We start from the raw sequence: 24,309 nt of genomic DNA, 5'->3' as shown, positions 1-24,309 counted from the left end.
TAGGAGCTTTATTCCGCTTTTTACAGCGGATGCCATTGGAAACACGGTAAGTCTATCCCTCACAGCCTCACTCACATTCATACCTGTCATGGCGCTGCTCTGAATAAGGTCTATTGTTGTACTTCCCCTGGTCACCACTGGGGGTGCTGCTTGTCTTTCGTGTGTGAGTCACTTTTATTTTGAAGAACTAGTGGACCATGATTTCACAGTGAGGTAAACACGTGAAACAGGCGCGAAAATGCTGGAGCGTTTTCAGTCAGCGACGGTAATATTGATCAACAACACATATAGCCTATACATAAATATCACTTTATTAGCGATTTATCTAGAAAAACAACAACAACAACAACATAACCAGCACATCCAAGCTATGTTAGCATTGTCAAACACAGCTTAGATTGTGCTGGTTCTTTTAGTAATAGTACAACTATGTTTTATTTTGTAATACATTACATATTAATTGAGTTCTTATGCAACCTTTGCAGTTGTTCAATGTGAAAAGCCAGTAACACTTAATCTAATGTCTTCTAAATTTAGTGTAAATATTTGCTGTATGGCATTGTCATGTGCCATGATGTGGGACAATGAATGCTTGCTGTTTGTTTTCCTTTTGTTGGCCAAACACGATTTCATTTACTTCTGATGAATTTCATAGAATTTTGTTCAATGGAGCACATCTGAATTACTAAAAGAAAGGAGTGGAGTCAGATCCCCATAATTAGTTTCTACTGTCCTTTTTCATTGTCCTTTGTCTCATGGAATGATAAATGACCTTGCAAATAGTTCATAATAAATATCCCAAATTGCTGTAGGATATGAGTTCCGCTGCTACACATTGTTCGGTGAACAGATATTAATTTTCTGTTCTGTTTAAAAGCTCTCAGTTCTTCAGTAGGTGTAAAGTAAGCCAGTGATCTTTAAAGTGGGCTGTTTCACCTCGTTCATAAAAAAAAAAAAATGGTGTTTCTCGGGTGGTTTTCAAACAATCCAGAAAGACTAGAAAGTAGCACAGCTTCTTTCAGTGTATTGCATTTTTGCTTTGCGTTAATTGGACTGCAGAAGTTGATGGATCGGGAATTTTCCTGCCCATGTTCTACTGGGTTTAACATGACACTGATCAGCTTCATCTTTCTTGGACCTGCTTTTCTGGCTCTGGCTGTGATGATGTTCATTCAAAGGCCTTGCAGACGGTCATCTTCTAATTGTGCTGGGCTATTTGTACTTTGTCTGATTCCATCTTCATTATGGGTCTTTCTGTTGTTGTTTGAGGGGGAATATGTCGCTTGTGGAATGACACACTGGGAAGGCGATTACATGCTGGATGAAGAACTCCAGATAAAATGGTGCAAACCCACTGGAGTGAAGGACCCTGGAGTGAACGCAACAGACCTGCGAGAACTGACCGAAAAACTCATTTTCTACTCAAGGGTTAGTGTACTAGTTTTATATAAATAAAATGTTTCTATACAGCTTTATAGTCTTAATATTTATTTACGTATACATTTTTGTGTGTTTTATTAGTTTTCAGCTTTAGTTCTGCTCGTATCCCTCAGCGTTGTTGTCATGGCTGCTGTAACCTTTTGGGATTGTAGAACAAGATGTCTGGAGCATCAGGAAAAGCAGGGTAAACCAAAACAACTATCAGAGTTATCCGTCGTCTACGGCTCAGAGGTTGAACTGCAGCGGTCTGTCTGAACTTATCAGGGTGATCTACATACTAATACACATAGATTAATACTGTTTCGAGGGTGGCGTCTGCTCAAACATTCACTGTTTATTTGTACTTGATAAATATATCTCTGTTGTTTGTTTTTCCTTTGCTGTACTGTCTTGATATATCTAAATGTGTTCAATTAAAATGGACCTCCTGGCTGAATTAAATAAAAATATTATGATATAGTGTGGATGTGAAATTTTTAATTCATTATATATATATAATTAATTCAAATCAATGCGAACCTATAGAATTATGTTATATATATATATATAATTTTAATATTTATTTTACAATAAAACATTTATTTTAAACAGACATGCAAAAATATATTTATGTTGCATCACATGTAGGAAAACTTTAATGCCAGTTTCTTATTTCACAGTGAAATAGCTCATTTAGCATAATCAACGCTATGGCACATTCAAAGTTTTCCAAAGTGTTTATCTTTAATTTGAAGTTCCAGATTTCTGCTTTTGTGAACTTTTTAGTGCGTCAAACAGTCAAAGAAGATTATTTTATTAGCGGCTAATATCTGCAGGTAGGTTATAGCTACTCATAATTCTTCACTGCAGATTTCAAGTACTTTGATAAGAAAATGATGATATGAATCCACTAATCCAGATGTCTTGAATGTTTTATCTAGGCGTTGTGTCACCTGCGTGAATCTAGCCGGTAATCCAGTAAAAGAGTTGTCCGACTCAAGTCCCCAGGAGTTCTTCAAAAACTTTTGTGAGTATTTAAAGGCAGCAGGGGGCACTGAAAGTTCCTGTCAAACTAAATCCCAGTCTCACACACCAGCCGGTGTACATTAAACATAAAAAAACATAGAACGCAAGAGATTAGAAGCACAATTTATTCACCAAAGTTCCTTAAAAAATGTGATATGCAGAAACCTGTCTTCTGCACAAGTGAGTTTTTATTTTTTTATTATTTTAAAAAGCATTAATTAGTAACCTAAAGTCCTAAAAGATTATTGCAGGTATTTTTAAAACCGGTTTACATCACATGGAATCGTTTTCTTTCCTTGTTGAGCAGAACACAGCAGAGATGCAGTTAGTCATGCACTCTCATAAGTTTTTAAGAGTCATTATGAACTACAATTTATGAACTACAATGATGAATTTATTAGTCAGACTGTATAAAATCTTGTTGGAGAACACTGTTTGTCTATGTCGCATGCTGTTTCGTCAAAGCATACAGGCGTACACTCAGAAAAAAAGGTATACGCCGTCACTGGGCCTGTACCTTTTCAAAAGGGAAAACTTTTGTCCATTTTAGGTACTAATATGTAAATTGTAGGTACTAATATGTAAATTTTAGGTGCTAATATGGACATTTAGGTGCAAATATGTACATTTTAAGTGCTAATATGTCCATTTTTAGGTGCTAATATGGACATTTAGGTGCAAATATGTACATTTTAGGTGCTAATATGTACATTTTAGGTGCCAATATGTACATTTTTAGGTGCTAATATAGACATTTTTAGGTGCTAATATGGACATTTAGGTGCAAATATGTACATTTTAGGTGCAAATATGTACATTTTAGGTGCTAATATGTACATTTTAGGTGTTATTATGTACATTTTAGGTGCTAATATGTACCATTAAGGTACCAAAATGCACCCTTTAGGTACTTTTGAAAAGGTACAGTGAAAGCTTTTGTACCTTTTTTTTTCTGAGAGTGATATAATTTCAGATCAGACTTATTTCATTTAATTTCATAAATCCTTCCACTGATGATATATACTCATATAAATACACTTGGATATACTTAGTTTAAGTAATTGCTATCTGGAAAACATCGCCCACCCAACACTGTAAAAAAAATATTGTTGGTTTAACTTAAAAAAAAAAGAAATTTTAAGTTAATTGAAACGGAAAAAGTGAGTTAATACAATGAAGAAGAATGATTTAATGATCAGAAACTCAAAATCACGTGTTACCTGAACTAAATCAATTATTTAAGTTGATTTGACAAAAGAAAAATGTTTTTTTTTTACTCATTTGTCCTGCATTGCTTCCTGCAGTTATCTATTAAGCAAATTTTAAGATTTTGAGTAAAATTTTCCAGATTAATTGTTAACCACAGGACTAGTAATGTACATTAACAAAGTAAATGGGTCGAGTTTGATTTCATGTTGACTTCAATGACGGACCATTATTCTAAACTGGTACCAAAATGTGTAAAGTTTTGAATTGACCTTTGCAGTCAGACAGCGTAGGTACGACTGCCACCAAACTGAACCATGATAACCAGCAAATTATTGATCCATAATCTATTATTTAACCCATTTTATGACCATTAGAAGCCATTATGCTTACCTCTGTGATTCTTCCCACCATTTTGAGGATGCGGTAAGGGTTTTGAAGCTCAGCACTAACTCTAGTAATTACAGTGCGGGAATAACTGTGTAACATTTGGCTGCCAGTCAGCTCTCAAAGTGGCTTGTAATCAGCCGAGAGTAGAAGCAGTGAAGAAAACCTCTTCCTTTTCCCCTCAAACACATTTCATTTTCTTAATCGCTGTAATTACTGTTTAGAAACAGGCTTTGATTAAATTAAAACAGGGATACTTCACCTTCTGTTTGGGGACAGAACTAATTAGGACGTAGTAACTTGGGAATGAGGGAATGCTTCTGGTACTCTAAAATAAAATAAAAATATCCAACATTGCGACTAATGTACATCTCGTTTAATTTCATTTGAATTTTCAATATAATGTGTGTGATGCCATTTTCATCATATCTCTATTTTTAGGCTATAACTGTTATTAGGCCTATATATTGATATTTTGAACTGATTATCTAAAATGATTTTATTTTAACAAGTGAAACCTTTTTTTTTTTTTTCATCTTGGCCTATGCTTTCATGTTCTCACTCCTCAGGACGGTCTTATCTGCGAAAACACCTGGTCCAGAGATGAACAGCAAGCAGTTCTGTCATTCATTTGTTTTTACAGTTTTGAAGGGAATATTGTGTGTGTCTGTGTTCATGTGCACAGATGTGGCGTTTTATGAGTCTGCCAGACTTTGACAGCATGACACAAATCAATAAACTAAATCTGCACAGGTCAGTTCAGACCAAATTGATTTAAAAATAGTCTAGCAAAAAAGATATTTCGTGTTGGTTAAAGCACAGATTCCCCACCTTGAGGTTGCGACCTTGCCTGTTTTATTATTCTGTGTAGAACAATCATGTTGTTTTGAGAAGTAATATTTGTATTAGGGTATTTATAATAATGTTTACTTAAAGGGATAGTTTACCCAAAAATCAAGCGTAGCGTCAGTTCTGGCAGGTCACGTTAGTCAAGCTCGCTGATGATGGTGGTCCTGAAATGAAAATAATTTATTCACCCTCAAGTTGTTCCAAACTGATAAATTATTAAATGCAAATGTAAATTTTCTCATAACTTACTCTTAATGCATTTTGTTTTTTTCTTATTGAGTAAATATATCTTGTTCTAAGCATTTTTTAGATATGTTTTACTGGAAAACTGTATTGATTTTTTTTTTTTCTTTCTTTTGGCAGTCTGACTTGTTTTAATTTAGGTTGCAATTGAAAATGACATAATTATAAATTATTCACTCCGATCAGCAGCAATGTAAATAAGTGCTTGTGCATTCAGGCTTCTGATTTAGTTTTAATTACCAGGCCAATTTGATATATCGTATCAGTAAACAGCAGTCTGGAGCTCTCCTTATCGTGATGCTGTAACCCCCGCAGCGAAAATTTTATTGACTTTCAACACACCAACAACCAGACAGACCCCCGCTGACCCCTGCATCAGCTCACCTCTTTCTCATTCTGTTTCTCTGCACCAGTCCATATCTTACATGCAGTGTCACGCCTGAACTTGCCTTCAAACCGTCCACCTCCACGTCTGTTTGATCGGTTTTCTTAGAGAAGCGACAGGATATTTCTGCTGACGCTGATTCACCCACTACAGTGACAGAAACAGCTCAGAAGATCAGAAGTTACTTAAAATCCCCCTATAGTCAATAATTTCATCCCTTAAAACTCATCTTTGATCATCAAAATCACATATTTAAGAGTTTTTTCCTTGAATTTTTTTCTTCATGGCTTAAAATCGCTTGAATGTATACACCGTGTTCTATGAATATGCAAATGAGCTCCGCCCCCACACTCACAGTAGCTCAGAGATGCACTCCTGGGATGGCAAGCCGGTTTAGCTTTTGTTCATTTTCAGGAAATGAATTCTTGATATGTGATGCGATCTGGGAAAATCCGTCGGATGTCGCGCTTGTACATTTTCAGTAAAGTCTAAAAATAAATTTGGGTTTTCAATTAATTATTATTCTATAACATCTTGTGTATCACCTCTGAATATATCTTGGGGAAAATTCACTAGATTAGTGCATAAAAATAGCAATTTATAGTGGCAAGCTGAAAAGACGCGTCTTTCTCTTTAAGAACACGTGCGGAGCGGAGGTGAAAAAAAAAACCCACGCCATTTAGTTCTCCTTCTCTTAAAGGGTACATATCATGCTTTTAAATCATTCATTTTTACATATAAATCATACATTTGTGGTCTATATAAAACATAACTGCAATGCTTGGGTCTGAATTCCTCATTATTATAGCTCCACAGGCCCCTTATCTACCCCTTTTTTGATGTGCGTCTCTGAGCGACCCGTTTTAAAGCGTCCCCTTTAAATAAAAAGGAGATGCGTCACACCCCGCCCGCTCTCCAGGTCGATGAGTTCACGTTCAGTTCAACTCCACACGTTCGGCCATTATTGTAGTTTGATTAGAGATATACGATACCTTCAAAGAACATTTTTATTCACACGTTAATAAAATGTCAACAACAGAAGACTTGTCCATCAAGCCTTACATATTCGAGCCAGAGCGAGCGAGTTGATAAAGACGACGACGAACCTGCAGTGAACAACCACTTCTTCATATGGATATAATTGGTATGTGAGTTAACTGTTTTGTGTTATTAGTGAAAGTCGACTATTTCTCTTGTTAAAACAAGCACACTGACAAGATAAATGACTACGGTCTAATCTTACCACAAAAAAAAAAAAAAAAAAAAATCTGTATTGATGATACGTTTAGAAAAGCATCAGAAAACAACGCAGTTAAATGACCATTGATGAAATTCAAGAACAATAATACTGCAGACGTGTAACGTTACTTCAAAACAAAAACAAAGAAAGAAAAAAGGTACTGCTAAACCATGACCACCATGTGTTTTAAGAAAGTAAAGTACTTTATTTTTATTAAAGATATTTACAGCTTATCGAAATGCTCTGTTCGTCGTCTCCAAAGATAGAAGGAATTTACCTCTCATTCAGACGAAGTCAATCGGCAAACCCTTCTTTATACTGGCGGATGTTGTTGAAGTTGGAATCCTTGAAGTGCTTCAGGTCACTAACGTACATCCAACAACCGAACATTTTGACTTGCCCTCTCGTAACTTCTGCATCATTGAGCTCGGACTACAAAATCGGAGCGAGAAATAATAATGGCGGATTGCTCGAAGTGGTGGACCGGTAGTCAATTGTCATTTGTTATTATTATTTATTTTCAAATGTTATTTGGCAGTTCCGCTGCAAATACGGTGACGCACTTGCTCAAAAAACTTCATAGAGAACAGAAAAATCTGAACAGGTTGAAAAAAATTAGCAAAACAGAATATAAAGATATAAACGAAGCACCTGAAGAGAATAATTTCATCTTTTCTGTACTTATAAACACTCCAAATATACAACAAAATGCATTTAAGGGCTAAAAAAGTGGATTTTGCATGATATGTCCGCTTTACCACTACAAAGACAGTTTCGCCTATCAAAATAAACAGATTTCTACTAGTAACAATGGCAATTTTTGATATCATTACATTTTCACTAGTGAAATACTAATTCTTTATATGTGTAATTGATATCAAGGATTGATTTTTCCAAATTCACATATCAGAAATACAATTCTTACTAGTAAAAACCTTTAGTTTTGATATCAAGAATTCAATTGTCACTATGTCTATTCTTGTAATTCTAACAAGGTTCATTTTTTATATCAATAATTCAATTCACTAGTAACAAGCGTAAATATCCAACGCACATGGCACCCTTTAACGTGAAATGAGACGCAGATATATTTGGGCAGAAGGCGCCCCCTAGTGGTCTAACCCTTACCCAACACCATACCTAAACTTAACCATAACCGAAGCGTCTCATTAGACGTTAAAGGGTGCCATGTGCGTTGGATATTTACGCTTTTGCAAAAGCGTTGTATATGGCGCTTTGGGATGAGAATACGTTGAGTGACAATGATAATTTCAGATATCATGAATGTGATTGTTTCCATCTCCGGCACAGACACCAAAATCTCCGTAACGAACACCACCGTCTACGGTACGGACACCAAGTCTCTGGAACGGACACCACCGTCTCTAGAACGTCTCTGGCACGGACACCAACGACTCTGGAACGGACACCAGTCTAGTAAGTCTAGTATGAATACAATTACAGATATCAAGAATTGTTGTTATCAAGAATTATCATTTTAACTATTTAAAATGTAATTGTTGATATCAAGAATTAGTGGGAATGTAATTTGCTGATATCAAAAATTGCCATTGTAGAAATCCAATTCCAGATATCAATAATTATCATTTTAACTAGTGAAAATTGCCTAGTCCTTGACAATCACACGTTGACATGATTGGTTAAATATGGCTCTGGTTACAAGGTAGTTACAAGTGATTTCAAACCAATGCTGCATTTCAATTCGCCTACTTATACCACGTCCTAAAAGTATGTACTCTTTTTGTGAAAAGAGAAACTCATACTTTTGAGTGAGTAGCACTCAGTTTTGGGATGCACTCTCACGTCATTCAGTAGCGTCTTTCACAGGGCTGTCAATCATCTTGTCAAAGATAAAATCCTCCACATTTCATTTCCTACTGTATTGGAGAGAAATGCAGAGAGCACGTTGATCTTTCATGCAAAGAACTCTCCTCATATTCATGCATAATGATTCATTTAAAAGTTCATGGCCAAACGGATCTTTATAAAAGTCCACATTTTTATTGCAGATGAAAAATAACACAGATAACATTAAATATATATTATTTGTATCAGGTTAAACTTTGATTAGTCACTTAAACCTGGGTTGTGGGGAATATTAGCATAGAATATTCAATATTGCTTTGGGAAACACTTAATTTAATCTCACATAAGCTACTGTTTAGGATGGATAGTATGGACATTGAAACGCAGGGTGTCTTTGGTTCACTGCAGCTGTAAGGAGAAAATGCTCAGCAATGTTGCTGACGTATGAATTTGCAGATGGTTTGCCTTAAAGCATATTATAAACACCACATAGACATGTAAACAACATTAAAAGCTTGACTTTTTAAAAAAAGTGTGTTAAAAGCAAACCAATATATATATATATGAAGAGTTCAGATGCAAAAGCCTCTAAATGCCATTTGAAATTTTCTTCTTTAATGATGATTTTTATCAAACTTGTATATTTAAGTTCAGTAATTTCACTTAAATAACAATCATTGCCATTTAAGTGAAATCACTGAACTTAAATATACAAGCTTGATAAAAATGATCCTTCTAGAAGAAAATTTCAAATGGCACTTAGAGGCTTTTGCATCTGAACTCTTCATATATATATATATATATATATATATATATTTAACAGTAATGAGTACACATTTAACCTTTTGATAGAGGAGGATGATTAATTAACTTTTGAGCACATGGTTACATAAAATGGGTGCAGTCTGATCTGTAATGATGGTTAATTAACAATAAATCACATATGGTGGACACCAGTGTGGAGAAGAACTCCTGCGGTTTACAGTAACGAACCTCAAAACGTCCTGCTGTTCGCTCTGGGAATGATGTGGGCTCGTAAAACCCCTTTATACTCTAATTATAGTGTTTCTCAGACACCTCTGAGATGGAGGACATCAGTACTCCTCCAACATTAGAGGCTGGCTCTGTTATACTGAGTACTATGCTTATTGCTCTGGGGTACATAGCTGTGTTAACTGTTCAAAATTGATTTGGCATTGAAATAAGACACCTGAAGAAAAAATGTGTTAAGTTTGTAAAAAAAAATTGAAAAACAAATTAAATGTGTAATTTCTGTACTCCCTTCTCTGTCATTGGTTGTCCAAACTGATAGCCCCGCCCCAAACACACACTATTGGTTAAGGACAAAGTAATGTTTTGATACTGCCACAGAGGGGGTCAATGTAAATGAATTCACTTGCAGTTTTATCTGTATATTTAGAGAATTTTAAGCAAAAAAAAAAATATATAAAAAATTACACACATCCACTTTAAAGGAGTAGTTTACTTTAAAAAAAAACTTTTGCTGAAAATTTATGTCATCCAGATGAAAAATTAAGGTTTTTGATGAAAACATTCCAGGATTTTTCTAATGCACTTTACTGTTCGTGACTCTCCTGTCTTTTTCCGAGTCATTTGGTTCGTTGAACTCTAAAAATAAGATTCGTTCATTTTGATAAACGAGTTCGAACAGGAGAGTCACGAACGCGCATCACAGAACAGAGCAAGGTGACCATTTGAGCTTATAAAACGTAAACTTTTTTATTTATTTTTTAAATGAGTGATCGTTTCGCTAGATAAGACCCTTATCCATCGTCTGGAATTGTTTAAAGCCCTTTGAACAGTTTGTGGTTTGCACTGAAACTGTCTTTTGGACCTTGAACCGTTTGGTTCCCAATGAAGTCCATTATATGGAGAAAAAACCTGCATGTTTTCATCAAAAACCTTAATTTCTTTTCGACTGAAGAAAGAAAGACATGGACATCTTGGATGACATGGGGGTGAGTAAATTATCAGCAAAAGTTTTTTAAAAGCGAACTACTCCTTTAGCTGTTTTTAATCTGATAATGTGAATTTGATGCTTCCGATTTGATTGGTTCATCAAAAGTGGCTTGTGATATTATTGGTTAATGTTATTTTTCATGGACCCTTGATAACTACAAAAAATAAGGATTTTGTATTATAATATAGCCTATATAATTGTTTTTTTTTATCTTTGTCTCACTATATCAGTAGGCAATGAGCTTGATACTTGGTCAGCTTTGCTAGCAGTTGCAGTGCATGAAACCCTCCACCTTCCCCAGCTCAACCTGTGTAGATATGGATAATTCATATACGCTGTATGTATATTTTGGCAGTTGCAAATCCCCTACTTGCTAATAACAACAGCATCAGTATAACAGATATATTCTACCAAGGCCAAACATATCAACATTATCATATCCATTACCATGCCAAACACTCAGACAAAAATATATATTTATTAATAAAGTAAATGGAGGCTTTTTTGGATTGTCGTTATAGTGTCATCAATTAGCAGCAAGTCTTCGGATGACTGACAATCAGCAGCGAGAAGTCAGCTCCTCCTTTGACGTGCAGTTTTAGTTTGCGTTTTGTCATCGTAAACATCGCGGGTGACATCTGGAACAGGTTTCAGCCCTGTAGTCTGTGCTTCCCTGGGAGAGGGTTAGGATCAAAGCATCCGGATGATGTTTTCTCTCTTGTGAAGTAGCTTGAAGCGGTCAGGGGAAAGCTCTAGGAGAGGACGAGCTATCAGAGTCCTAATACTCAGACACCGATGTCTTGATGCGGGTTTGGGCTGAAAACATTTGCAGACACAACTTTATAGAGCTTTTTAACAGCCTGTCGTAAAGATTTTGTTTACCCCTCTGTTTGGAGAGCTGGTGGTAAAATCCAGCCTATGATGGGTATTTTTTGGGGGGATGGTTAGATTGCGGGTAGATGCGGGGTACACATATTGCTGTTATCATTATTATTGACACATATAGTGCAGTGTGGTGCTGCAATTATGTTTTCTAGTACTAATAGATTTTGCATCAAATTTCAGCCCCATATCTTTCAACCATGAAACATTTTGGTTAAAACAATATTTTGTATGAGAAAAATTATGTTTTTTTTTTCCCCCAATAGTGGTGTGTGATTTATTAATTTTATAATAATAAATAAATAAATAAACTTTTTTTTGATAAATACTATTTATTCACTTTTTTTATAAATTCCAAATATTTTATTGGTACAAAGTTGTATTAAAATTTGCAAGTTTGGAATCACTATGAAATGTTTATGTTTTTGTAAAGAAGTTTTGTTTGTTTTTTTTCAATAAATTATCAAATTATCAGCATGTGAATTCCAAACTTTCTATAATGGGGTTGAAATAATTGTTTACAATTAATAATTAATTTATAATAATTATTAATTTAACAATTATTAATTGATTTATAATGCATGCAAAGTACACTAAAAAAATGGTATGTTGGCTTTACTTAATTTTATTTTTTTTCGTCAACAGGTTCCACATAACTGGATTTCATTAAACAAACATAATTTATTCATGTAACTTCAACATCATGGAATTAAGTCATTTTAAGTGACCCAATTTAAGTGGTCTCAACATCAATTTTTAAAGGCTTCCTGGCATGATTCAGGTATTATTTTATACTCATTCGTCTATTTATATTTCATTTATTTCAGTGACACACTATTAAATTGATGGACTATAGCTAGCTATTTGCTAGAAGTAGCACATGTTAACATACTTAACAATCAGAATGAATTAAATGAAACTTGAAAACATTTTCAAATGGTACAAAAGGTAAAGAAATCTCAGTTTTATAGGTTATACAAGAGTCCAAATAAGATATCACTATAAACTACAGTAAATGTGTGCTAGATATCAGCCAAGCAGTTTAAGTGAATAATTTTCCTCTAAGTTTTGTTGAAGTTACCCTACAAAGGTTTTGATGGTTTTGGGCTTGAATGCACGCATCAACATTTCATAAATGACCAACACTCACTTTAATGACGCAGTGTGTCGTAGAGAATTGAGACGGCTTGGCTTGTTACCTGCTGATTTGACACTCAACCCCCCGTGAAGTTTGTTTATGAGCGCTAGAGCAAAAAAAGCAAGACTGCAGCCTTGTCAACACAATATACTGACAAAAGCCAGTTTCAGATGGCGGGAAAACACGTGTTTGTTTGTGATAGCGAGACACTCTCAGTCAAAAGCTCAGCATGAAACGCATTGATAAGAATAGTTTTTGCCTAAAATAGCTTTTGAGAAGTTAGCATTAAATAGGCCTCAGTAGATCTGAACTTAATCTGACAGGAAATAAGAATCATTAATTGTATGTCAATGTCATTTCAATTTCATCTTTTTTAAATCAAATTTCAATACTTTTATGCTTTGAAAATACAAAGAAACCTGAAATTCGTGCTGCCAACTCAGGCAGTCATTTGCTTTCCAAGGGAAAACTGGAAAGTGTGGAAAGGATGAACATTTTAATAAGAGACCTTTGAAGTTGTATTTCCGAGTGACAGGTTTCCTAAACTGCCACCTTTATGCGACAGCATGACCTTTTTAAAACATGAAAGATCCTGATTTAGCACATGCATTATTCCAGAAGTTTTTATTTTTTTAAAAAAAAAGTACAAGTCCTACTTATGTTTTTCACATTTAAGCTGAAGAAGTTTGTAGTTCATTTTCTGATTGAATGCCTAGTCTAGATAATTCATTTTCTAAGGTGAGTAGGGTCTTCATTGTCACATATTTAGAAAACATCATTATCATTAATGAACAGATGCACAAGAGCACTATTAAGCATTGCATTAGAGATGAATAATTAACTGAAATAAATAAGTCTGAAGTAAATAAATAAGAATGAACCTCATTGGTTCTTGCTGAAGCTCAAACATGCTGCGTAACACGAGAATGAACCTCATTGGTTCTTGTAAAGCTCAAACGCGCTGCGTAACAAGAGAATGAACCTCATTGGCTCTTACTGAAGCTCAAACGTGCTGCGTAACACTGATCCTTGATGAATGTTTATGTGAGTAAAAGCCTAATCATGTCTCTTAAAGGGATACTCCACTTTTTTTGGAAATAGTCTCATTTTACCAGTCCCCGCAGAGTTAAACAGTTGAGTTTTACCGTTTTCGAATGTATTCAGTCGATTTTTTTTATATTTAGAAGAATATCAGTAAACAGATAGTTTCTGGTCTCATTGACTTCCATAGTATATTTTTATCCTACTATGGAAGTCAATGAGACCAGAAACTGTCTGGTTACTGATATTCTACTAAATATCAGAAAATCGTCTGAATGGATTCGAAAACGGTAAAACTCAACAGTTTAACTCTAGGGGAGTTGTCAAATGAGCCTATTTCCCAAAAAAAGTGGAGTATCCCTTTAAGAAAATTAGGACTAAACCAGTCAATTCATTGTTTTGCGATCTCTTTATGGACGTTTTGAAGCATCAAATGGTAGTTGTCTGGTAGTGAAAAAAAATGGACCGTTAAAGGCTCCTCTCAAGTAAAGTCTAGAAGCTTTTTCCATCCCAGGCAGATGATCTGTGAAAACTTCTCTCATGATGGTAAAAGATTTCAGACTGATCCTTGATCACAACTTCTGGGGATCTTCTATTCAAAGCTGCAGCTCAAAGGAAAATCCCTTCTCAGAGATGCACATCAATTGTGAGGAGGGTCTAAAGGCTCTTCCTTGGCATGTGGTTTGAACTTTAATCCAACAGCTTGAGGGCGAATGAGACCCAAAGACCTTCACTAAAGCCAGTTCATGACAGGGACCTCGACTTCTGCTCTCAGCCACACTGTAGGCATTAGAAGCGGATATAAGGGCTAAAACTTCAGCCTCAGGCAGCGCAACCATCTTACCCTCTTCCAGGTGGCATCCGAGTCGCTCTGTGCCAACGGATTGAGATGGATATACTTGGCCAGTCAGGAATTTGTTTGGGGAATTACAATCCCAGAGAGGCGCAAGGTGGTAACCCTTTAACTGTGAAAATGATTTATTTGTGTATTCAGATCGTCTTTTAGCTATTTTACAGTTCAGCGAATTGGCTTTAGGTATCAAACATTAAAAGAGGTCAAGGGCTCTTTGAAGACCTTCTACATGTTAGCATTCAAAAATTGTTCCCACATCAGCTTGACGTCAAATATAGATTTATCTGTCCATTAAAAGCATTTACTGACCTTTTTTTATGTTAATCCATTCTTTTTTTCTTTAAGCACCATATTTTCATCTATGCTAATGATAAAAATACTTTGTCAAGTACTAGATTTACACATTTCTATTACTTTTTTCTTGCTATATTGGGGTAACAGGACAGTGGGAGAAAGACAGACCTACTTAGCAGCAGATTAATGTTTTATGGTTTGAGGACTCTTATTATGAAGGCTGTCATATAATTTATTTATAATTTGAGTTTCCTGTTTTCTGTTTTTTTCCTAATTGGTTGTCATGTGGCTTTTTAGCTGTAGCACAAATGGGCATGTGCTTGTTCTTGTGTTGTTTTGTAATCCAATTATTTTCTATGGATTTGATGTGGTTTCGTGCTGGAGTTTGGTTACACTTGTTTTGTATGGAGAACTTAGTATTGTGGTTTGTTTGCGTCTGACTTGCTGTACTTTACATGTGGAAAAAGGAGAGGAATGGGATCATGATGAAGGATGCATGGATTTGGACTTCCTGAGTACTTTGAAAATATTATGTTAGGTAAGCTTAATTACAGTATTATCTTCCTATTCAATAGAGTTTCCATATTCATATTCAACTATAGGCCCAAATATATGAGATTACATGCTTAATATAAAAATGCTATTGAATTTTTTTTGTTGAATTAGCAGCAGAAGTACAGGTATGTGTAGGATAGCCTATATTGTATATACAATAAACATTAACTTTTAAAACAATAAATACAAATGTTTTATACCATTACTGAAAAAAAACATTATTTATTTTGCTATACGCTGTAAGATAAGAAAATACTATTAAAGACTTTCAATTCAAAAGTTCCGCTTTTAAATTCTTTACTTGCTTTTTCTTTGTAATTATTTGTGAAGTTTACTAGCAATTTCTACGGAAGCCCTGAACCGCAAAGTAAAAATAAATAAATAAATAAATAAAAAATCTGTAAAAAAAAAAAAAAAAAAATCTAGAATTTCGAGATTAAAGTCGAAACATTTCAACTTAAATCTCGAAATACTATATGTTTTTTTTTACAGATTATTATTATGTTTTTTACGTTGTGGTTCAGGGCTTCCGTAGGGTTTACCCGCATCGCCACCGTGTACGCCATCAAACTACATTTACACAAAGACGTATAAAAAAAACGTAAAATAAAAAAAAACTAGCATTTCGAGATTAAAGTCAAAACCTTTCGAGATTAAAGTCGAAACAACCATTTTTTCAGCGTATATTGTTGTGGTATATTATTTGCATTCGTTGTTTTTTTTTTTTCTGTTGTAACCCATCAGGTCAAAAGCATTGAACTAGATATTATCAAATTCTTTGTAGACCTTTAAAAAGTTATTCTGTAAAAAAAACCCTTTCTCTTCTAATGGGAAGCATATTTAACAGTGAATTCTTGAATATGCCCCCCTGGAAAAAGCTATTTCGCCCATTTTTAATGTGGATATAATCATCTTTTCTCCATTTCAGCTTCATTAAATTACATTTCTCTGAGGTTTTCAGTGATTTTGGTGAGTGTGTTTCACTAAAGACTCCCTGTACTGTAAGTGTCCTCCTACTCTCAGTTAATTGAGGGCTTTTGGCTATAGAAGTGCCCCCTTCACTCTTTCAAGACAGCTGACTGTTTACACGCGCACACACACAAGGCAAAAATGGTCCAAGACTCCTCTTACTGCCCATAAATTAAGGACAATATATTGTGCGCAAGGAAACTTCCTTAGTCTTGGGAGGAATACATGCCAACATCAGGAGCAGAGTGTTCAAACTGGACAAAACTTTCCGATGGGATCCCCGTGGAAAAACGCGCAACTGTGAGACTCAGACATGGAAGTTTTAAAAGTGTTTTTAAAGTCATCCATCTGCATCTGGTGCTTGTGTTTGCTTCCTCTGAGGTTACTTGCGCAGCTGGGTAAGTCAAAAACATGCTTTGATTCAATACTAGCGATGCCTTAATGCATGTGCGCACGTTTAAGACGATTGTTTCTGTGTGGCGCAGCAGATTGCGCTATCGGTGGAAATAACGTGACTATATTTAAAGTTTTAGCGGTTGCACGTGCACTTTTAAAGCGTTGCGTTTTGAAATGCAATGCGCGTTTATTCAAGAACTTACCATATTCACATGGTCATTTCAAAAGATTCCCAAACATCGTGCACGAAATATGTATTATTATTACAATTTCAATTGTTTTATATCAACATGTAGGCCTATAGGCTAATTTAACTAGGCTATTTTATGTTATTTTTGTATTATTGCATTGATTTGTTTATATATACTCTCTTATTGTATATATTTACAGTATTTTATTTATAAGTAGGATAACGCTTTGGGTTAAATTTAGTTTTTTTATTATTTATTTATTTATTTATTTATTTATTTTTTGTTATTAACCAGGTAACAGGTCTTTTATTTATTTTCAACTGCGTTCGTTAATTTGATAATTTATATGATATCTGTATTGTTGTTTATTTTTTATTTAATTTTTTTTTTATGCTGGCTATTTTACTTCCTAACATGTTTAAAACATTGTTATTTTTGTGCATAAGATTTTTGTCTGGCTGCGTCAGGAACATGGTGTTGAAATAAATGTGTTTTCAATCCAAAGACATTGTTTCCATTAGTGCTCAATATCCCGGTTCTCCAGGGGGATTGAGCATCTGTTTGAAATCTGAGCGAAACTTTGCTTTAACTGCGCACTGACATCCATTTGCGCACCAAATGGAGAGTCAGTCTGCGCAGTTCGGATAGAATTAACGTGCTCTGTGGAGACAGCAACCGTCTGTCTGTCTCTCTCTCTCTCTCTCTCTCTCTCTCTCTCTCTCTCTCTCTCTCTCTCTCTCTTTCTCTCTCTCTCTGTCTGTGCAGATGTTTTGAGCAGTCATTAGAGCAGTCAGTAGGTGAGTATTACGCCTCAGGGATGCAGTAATTGTGGGAATGTGATCCTCAAGATTGTGGGGTCAAACGGATTAGTGAGGTTGTGATATCTTTACTGTCCTTTTATCATGCCTCAGTGCCATTACAGGTTATAGAACTGTGTTATTGCAGTCATTCACGCAGTCATTCGCAACTTGCCTGCATATTATCAATTTAATTTGTAATTATTTAAATTGCAAGGTATATTTACTTGACGAACGCTTCAAGTATTTCATTTTATTTATAGATTTAGAGACCATCAAAATACGACTACATTAACATTTTCTGAAAACATTGTTCATCCAATTTTGTAAAAAAAAATAAATGTCTGTCCATCCCATTCCTTCTCAGACCACCAGGGGCACTGATATGCTCGCAGCAAAGTTCTTTGCTTAGGGGCAAAAAGAAGTATAAAAATACCTTTTTAGCGAACATCCCGATGCTGCAACACACTGTCTGTAAATATGTGCTTTCTTCTCAGTAACAATATGAACACACAGCAAATCTGGTTGAGGTGAGAAAACAAAGTTAAAGAAAGCATCAGATCGTAGCGATGTGGATGTTTGCACAACATCTGCAGTGCGGCATTCCAGCCCGTTCTCATCCCAAGGCCTCATATATAACGCTTTTGCCAAAGCGTAGACATCCAACGCACATGGCACCCTTTAGCGTCAAATAAGACACAGATATATATGGGGCAGAAGGCGCCTCCTAGTGGTCTAACCCTAACCCTACCCCATACATAAACCTACCATAACTGAATTGTCTCATTTGACGCTAAAAGTTGCCATGTGCGTTGGATGTCTATGCTTTGGCAAAAGTGTCGTATATGACGCCTTGGGATGAGGGCATTCCAGTCAGTCACTTGGCACTATTGCTTTAAATCAAGTAGCTTTATAGTGTAAAACATGAAGTATCGCTTTCGATTAAAATTCTTACAACTTCAGTTTCTACTATAAAGCAGCTTTCCAGTGTGTTTATGCTGAACAGAAGAAATGAACTGGAGAACTTTTCCGTGTCTAAGAATGCAGAGCCTCACAGTTGCGAGTTTACATCTCGCAATTCTGAATTTATTTCTCTGAATTGCGAGATATAAAGTTGCAATTGCATGTTATAAAGTCAGAACTGTGAGATATTACCTTGCATTTGCAAGATATGAACATGTAATTCTGCACAAAAAAAGTCAGAATTGCGAGTTTATTTCTCTCAATTGTGAGAAAAAAAAGTCATAATTTTGAGTTAAAACGTCACAATTACCTTTTTTATGTTTTATTCTGTGGGTGGAAACAAGCTTCCATAGTTTCAAACTCCAGATGAAATTCGTTTCTGATTTTGTTCTAAATGACGTCACACCAGTTCGATTGTTTCTGTATATCAGGGCCTTATGTGTTGAGGTAAATATTTTTCCGTAAGTGTGATTTGAGAGTAGATAAGTTCGTTCATAGAGTTCGTAGATTCGTTTTTTAATTGCACGTCACTGGAACCAACATTATTGTAAGAAATGTCATTATACGTTTTTTTTTTTTTTTTTTTTTTTTGTGGTGGTGGTGGTGAACTAACTACGGTATTTATTTCATAATCTTCAATTTGTCTGGAGTTTTGAGGATAAACAAAGCTGTACACAAGACATTTGACTAAATGTCTCAATTCTTGGTATCTCTTACTCAATGTACTCCCAGCGGTGTCCACTCGTCATATATCCTTGTCCGTGATATTTTTCCTGTGAATCATCAGCGTTGCCTTTTCAGTCTTTATTAAATGTCTGACAGCTGTGTGTTTGGGTCATGGGATCTCATCCCTCACAAGCCTCAACCAACACAATGGGGTGAAAAAGGGATGTCTCTGAATCCTCAGGGTTTGGATGAAGTCCTGGCTGAGCGAGAGGAGGAAATGCATGAGTGCGTGTGCAACTGTGAAAGGCTTTCGCTTTAATATCAAGGACAGTTTACTGTGGTCACTGGTATTTCATAAACGTAACAGACCCAGACTTGCCAAACCATTTTTTGAATGAGAATGTCTCTCACTGGGGCTGGAGAGTGTGAATATCTGGAGCTGTTCCTCTCCTGCTGTGTAATCAGCTCTTCATTCAGCCGAGAGGCAGACTGTCACAACAGATAACTCCCATTAACCAGCCCTGCACTCCTTTCACACACACACACACACACACACACACACACTGACTGAACTTGTGTGAAAGTTCTCCAGCTTTAGCAATCCTTAGACATGCTTGAAATAAAGATTATTTGCAGCTTGTTTGGCTCAGTAGGATCCTTCTTATTGAATTTTTTGCTCTATAGGAGTTGGGTTGAGTCTTGAGTTGGCTATATAGTGTTTGGCAGGTTATATCATGACTTTATATCTTTATGTAACTTTATATCTCACATTTGTTGATGGAAAAAAAAATATGAGATGGGAAGGGGGAAGTGATATTTAAAAGCTTTTGTATTCCCCAAGTAATTGATATTTTGCTCACAAAAGTTTCGCATTCTTTGTGTTTGCTCACAAAACTTTTACGATCTCTCAACGTTTCGAAACTTTTCGAGTGAACGCAAAACTGTGATGGAAATAATATGAAATGGGAGGGAAAAATGTACGTTTGCTGGCAAAATGTTTGCGTTCTCTTGAAACGTATGCTAGTACGTGTAAAACTGATATTTCGCTCGCAAAAGTTCCGCATTCTTTGTGTTTGCTCACAAAACTTTTACAATCTCTCAACGTTTCGAAACTTTTCGAGTGAACGCAAAACTGTGAGGTAAAAACTGTATTTTGGTCACACAAATTTTGCGTTCCCTTCAAGATACGTTACGTTTGCTCCCAACTTTTGCGTTCTCTCGAAACGTATGGTAGGAAGAGCAAAACTGGAAATAATAAGAGATGGACAACAAAAAAAAATATTTCGTTCCCAAAAGAAACTTTACGTTTGCTAGCAAACATTTGTGTTCTCTTGAAACGTATATGCTAGCAAGCACAAAACTTATTTTTTTCGCTCCCAAAAGATTGCATTCCCCGAGAAACTTTGTATTTGCTCAAAAAACTTTTACAATCTCTCAAAATGTTTCAAACTTTTCGACTGAACGCAAAACTGTGATGGAAATAATATGGAATGGGAGGAAAAACTGTATTTTGGTCACACAAATTTTGCGTTCCCTCCAAGATACTTTACGTTTGCGAACTTTTTCGCAAACGTACGTGGAAGACGTGGAAGAACTTTTGTGTTCTCGCGAAACGTAGGAAGAGCAAAACTGGTAATGGAAATAATATGAGATCGGCAACAAATATATATATATATATATATATATATATATATATTTCATTCGCAAAAGTTGTGCATTCCCAAAAGAAACGTTACGTTTGCTGGCAAAACGTTTGTGTTCTCTTGAAACGTATACGCTAGCACAAAACGTATTTTTTCGCTGGCTAAAGTTTGCATTCCCCGAGAAATGTTGTATTTACTCAGAAAACTTTTACAATCTCTCAAAACGTTTCAAACTTTTCGAGTGAATGCAAAACTGTGATGGAAATAATATGAAATGTGAGGAAAAACTGTATTTTGGTCACAAAAATCGTGTAAGTGTCTGAAATGCACCCTGTCTCTAAGTCAACAAATTAACTGGGCCGTCTGAGGTGTTTACCCAGCAGCACTTGTCCCAGCTTTTGTTTGAGGGCTGAAAAAAACGACTGTTTGTGGAACCTTTGACCTTACAGAGCAAGATCTGACTGTGGTTGTCACCCTTGCAAGACCAGACAGATGCCAAATGTGCCTTGCTGTCTTAAATAGGTTAATTATGAGCTACTGACATAACCTTTTCTGTTCAGACGTAACACAGGACCTCTTCTCTGAGTTTTCGGTGTGATATATTTAAGGTTGAATAAAAGATTATATTTGATAATATTACACGGTATATTTACTTCTACTCCTGTGATGTCAGTTTTCATGTTTGTGTAAGTCACTTTGCTGTGGTCATTATTATTATTATTTTTTCATCTTATTTTTATTTTATTTTACAGTTATGATGTCATTTTGCTATTGTTACAATTAAATAGTTTTACTTTATTTTAAGGATGTGTTGTCAATTTGCCGAATGTTTTTATTCTATTTCACGTTTGTGATGTTACTTTGGTGTGGTCATTTTGTATTTTACAGTTGTGATGTCACTTTGCTTTTCTTTAAATTTAAATGTATTTTTATTTGACTATAAGACACATCAAAACCAGTACAGTGAAGATTTCCTACATATGTCTTTCTGAATCTGTGAATGTTTGCTTGGGAAGTAAAGTGAGCAACCAGTAGCTGCTTTTACTTTCGTCGTGTCTTTAAGTCGGCCACCTTGAAACTCCATTACCTCCCCTTAAGAAGCGTCCCCTCAAATCATCCCTGTATCTCCCCACCAAACCATTATTAAGAATTTATAAAATGAACACTTAAATATATTTATCTTCTTCCTGCCCCATTACACCTCAGAGAGTAAAGCTTAGGACGTAATTGCAGAGTAATGGTCCTTGAATTAGGCTGGAAAGAGCAGGGCATTATGGACTCTAAACCAGCCGACGCATGATCTCATCAGCGCTTCAGTGGGGCAGAAAGACCTCTCGACCTGGCCTCGTCATCCCTCAGTAAAGCAGGCAGGATTAGAGGAGAGATTTTCTGCTCTTTTCCACACCGGTCAAAGGTCATCTGCCCTTATTCTTTATGAGGACTTTCAAATGGTTGGTGGAAACATGTTCCTTTGAACAAAGTCTGTCTTTGAGGCGCCACTGAGAGAAGAACTTAAAATAGATCTTCATATTTTCAAGTGAAAATAGTTTTTTTTATTATTGCTCCTCTTCAACATTTTCTTTCCACAAAACACAGCAAATAATAATACAATATTTTCTCCTTTTATATATGGTATGAATATGATTTATGTTTATTTTATGATGTAATGGTGCCCAGCCATTGTGATTTGGCGTTTATTTTATTTTTATAATTCCTTAGTTAAAATTGTCCTGATGGTATATTTTGTCCAAACATATTTATTTTGTTTTGTTGTTTTTCTTTTTTTTTTTCCCTTTATTCTGTTGCTTTGCTTTTATCTTTTTGTTTAGTAGTTTTGCTTTTATCTTTTTGTTTTGTTGCTTTGTTTTTTGTTTGGCTTCACTGACATTGTTTGTTGCTTTTCTTTGCTTTGCTTTGCTTTTTTTCTTTTGTTTTGTTGTGCTTTGCTGACAACTTTGTTTTGTTACTTTGCTTACATTATAACCAAGTGAAACTCCTTTGTACTGTCTTCCCACTAGTCTGTTTTGTCTATGCTGTTATCTGCCCTGTCTCAGCTTCCATTACACAATAACAGCGATGACCAGACACTCTTGCAAACTCGTCCAAACTTTCTATTAGCATGTTCAGGAGGAGCATTAAAGGATTACCATAGTGGCCTCAGGCATCCTTATACAAAAAGTGAGACAGTGGCTGTCGCTCTCCCTCCCTTGCGTAATTAGTCGAGATGGTGACATCCGATCCACTTGAGCTCTGAGATACCGGAAGAAGAAGGGTTTAGGTGTTACAGATGTGCTGTCTGAAGAAATGGCAAGGGATTAAAAAGGTTTTAGCCTGAAAGTCACACGTCTATTTTTGCCCTTCCGTTTTGCCGTGAGACCCGGACACACGTCGCCGATTTCTCCGACCTTTGCAGCGTAAAGTTATGAGCGAGGAAAAGGGGGTCAGATAAAGGTGTGTTATTTTTACCCTGGTTAAACGTCAGCCGTTGAGGAGGTCACGTTAACCCCCATTTGGGTTTTAATGAACCCGAGTGACGTTTTCAAGCCACTGTAATGACACAGTTTTCGACCTTCTGAGCGCTGACCTTGTCTTTGCCGAAAGGTTGTTTTAAACTCATTTATGAATATAAAAGGTTGTAATTCAGGGAAACAGGCCTTTGTTTGATGGTGTACTTGGTTCTCCCAGCTCCAGAATGCTATCCCGGTGGATACAGGACCTTGAGGAACCCATATCGGAGCGTTGACTTCGACTCTACTGAACTTCAGAACACAGCGATACAGGATCTGGTCTGTGACCATTCGCTGCCGCCCGGATGGTACCGGTTTTCCATAAACAACAAACCTGCGGAGATGCCGACCCGCTGTGTTGAGGTGAGCAGTCTCAGGTCAGTTCTGACCAGTTTCCAAATTGCAGTTTCTTGATCTCCGTCTCTTTTTGTAGATGAACCGCTGTGGTACGCAGGCTCCGGTGTGGTTGTCTCTGAAGGACAGCTATCTTCCAAGGCCCGGAGAGGTCAAGCAGCTCTCGGCCTGTGCCACGTGGCAGTTCTTTCACGGAAGCACTAAAGACTGCTGCCTTTTCCGCATCCCAATCTCGGTCCGGAACTGTGGCGAGTTCCTGCTGTACTTCCTTCAGCCGACACAAGGTTGCATGGGATACTGTGCAGAAGGTACGCAGTTATGTGACTCGTTTTCCCAATACTTTACTTAAGACGCTTTTCCACTACACAGTACCAGCTAGACTCGACTCGACTCGGCTTGCCTTTGTCTGGTTTTCCACTGTGTAAACGTTGCTGTAACTGCTTTCGGGTACTTTTTTTAGTATCACCTCCGGCGAGGTTCTGAGCGAGCTGAGGTGA

The 24,309-nt window shown here is 36.1% G+C and overlaps 2 protein-coding genes across 5 annotated transcripts in view; both read left to right on the top strand.

The window, feature by feature from the left end:
* The first annotated feature begins 294 nt into the window (after nt 1-294).
* LOC120475857 (uncharacterized) lies at nt 295-8,084 on the top strand. 2 transcript variants are annotated; one of them, XR_016169587.1, is made up of 4 exons: nt 295-1,428; nt 1,522-1,705; nt 2,361-2,446; nt 8,067-8,084. XR_016169587.1 is itself a non-coding variant. In XM_039666683.2 (2 exons), the coding sequence occupies exons 1-2, from the start codon at nt 958-960 to the stop codon at nt 1,693-1,695; spliced, it is 645 nt and encodes a 214-aa protein (XP_039522617.2). In that variant the 5' UTR covers nt 299-957; the 3' UTR covers nt 1,696-1,904. The 2 variants fall into 2 exon arrangements, 1 of the variants encoding a protein (XP_039522617.2); XM_039666683.2 differs by lacking the exons at nt 2,361-2,446; nt 8,067-8,084 and having other exon boundaries at nt 299-1,428; nt 1,522-1,904.
* Nucleotides 8,085-15,045: 6,961 nt separating this feature from the next.
* Nucleotides 15,046-24,309, top strand: part of LOC120480666 (von Willebrand factor D and EGF domain-containing protein) — a 65,918-nt gene continuing 56,654 nt past the window's right edge. Inside the window, exons 1-5 of one of the 3 annotated variants that reach the window (XM_089134587.1) lie at nt 15,046-15,309; nt 16,255-16,693; nt 17,648-17,679; nt 23,637-23,821; nt 23,892-24,120. In XM_089134587.1, the coding sequence (XP_088990713.1) occupies nt 16,521-16,693; nt 17,648-17,679; nt 23,637-23,821; nt 23,892-24,120 (619 nt within the window). In that variant the 5' untranslated portion in view covers nt 15,046-15,309; nt 16,255-16,520. The remainder of the gene's footprint in view (nt 15,310-16,254; nt 16,694-17,647; nt 17,680-23,636; nt 23,822-23,891; nt 24,121-24,309) is intronic. The other 2 variants (XM_089134592.1, XM_039673988.2) reach the window with 2 other exon arrangements.

Source organism: Pimephales promelas, chromosome 2 (genome assembly GCF_988280905.1).
Source record: "Pimephales promelas chromosome 2, fPimPro1.hap1.1, whole genome shotgun sequence".
NCBI classification, from domain to species: domain Eukaryota; kingdom Metazoa; phylum Chordata; class Actinopteri; order Cypriniformes; family Leuciscidae; genus Pimephales; species Pimephales promelas.
This window is presented reverse-complemented; position numbering and strand designations above follow the sequence as displayed.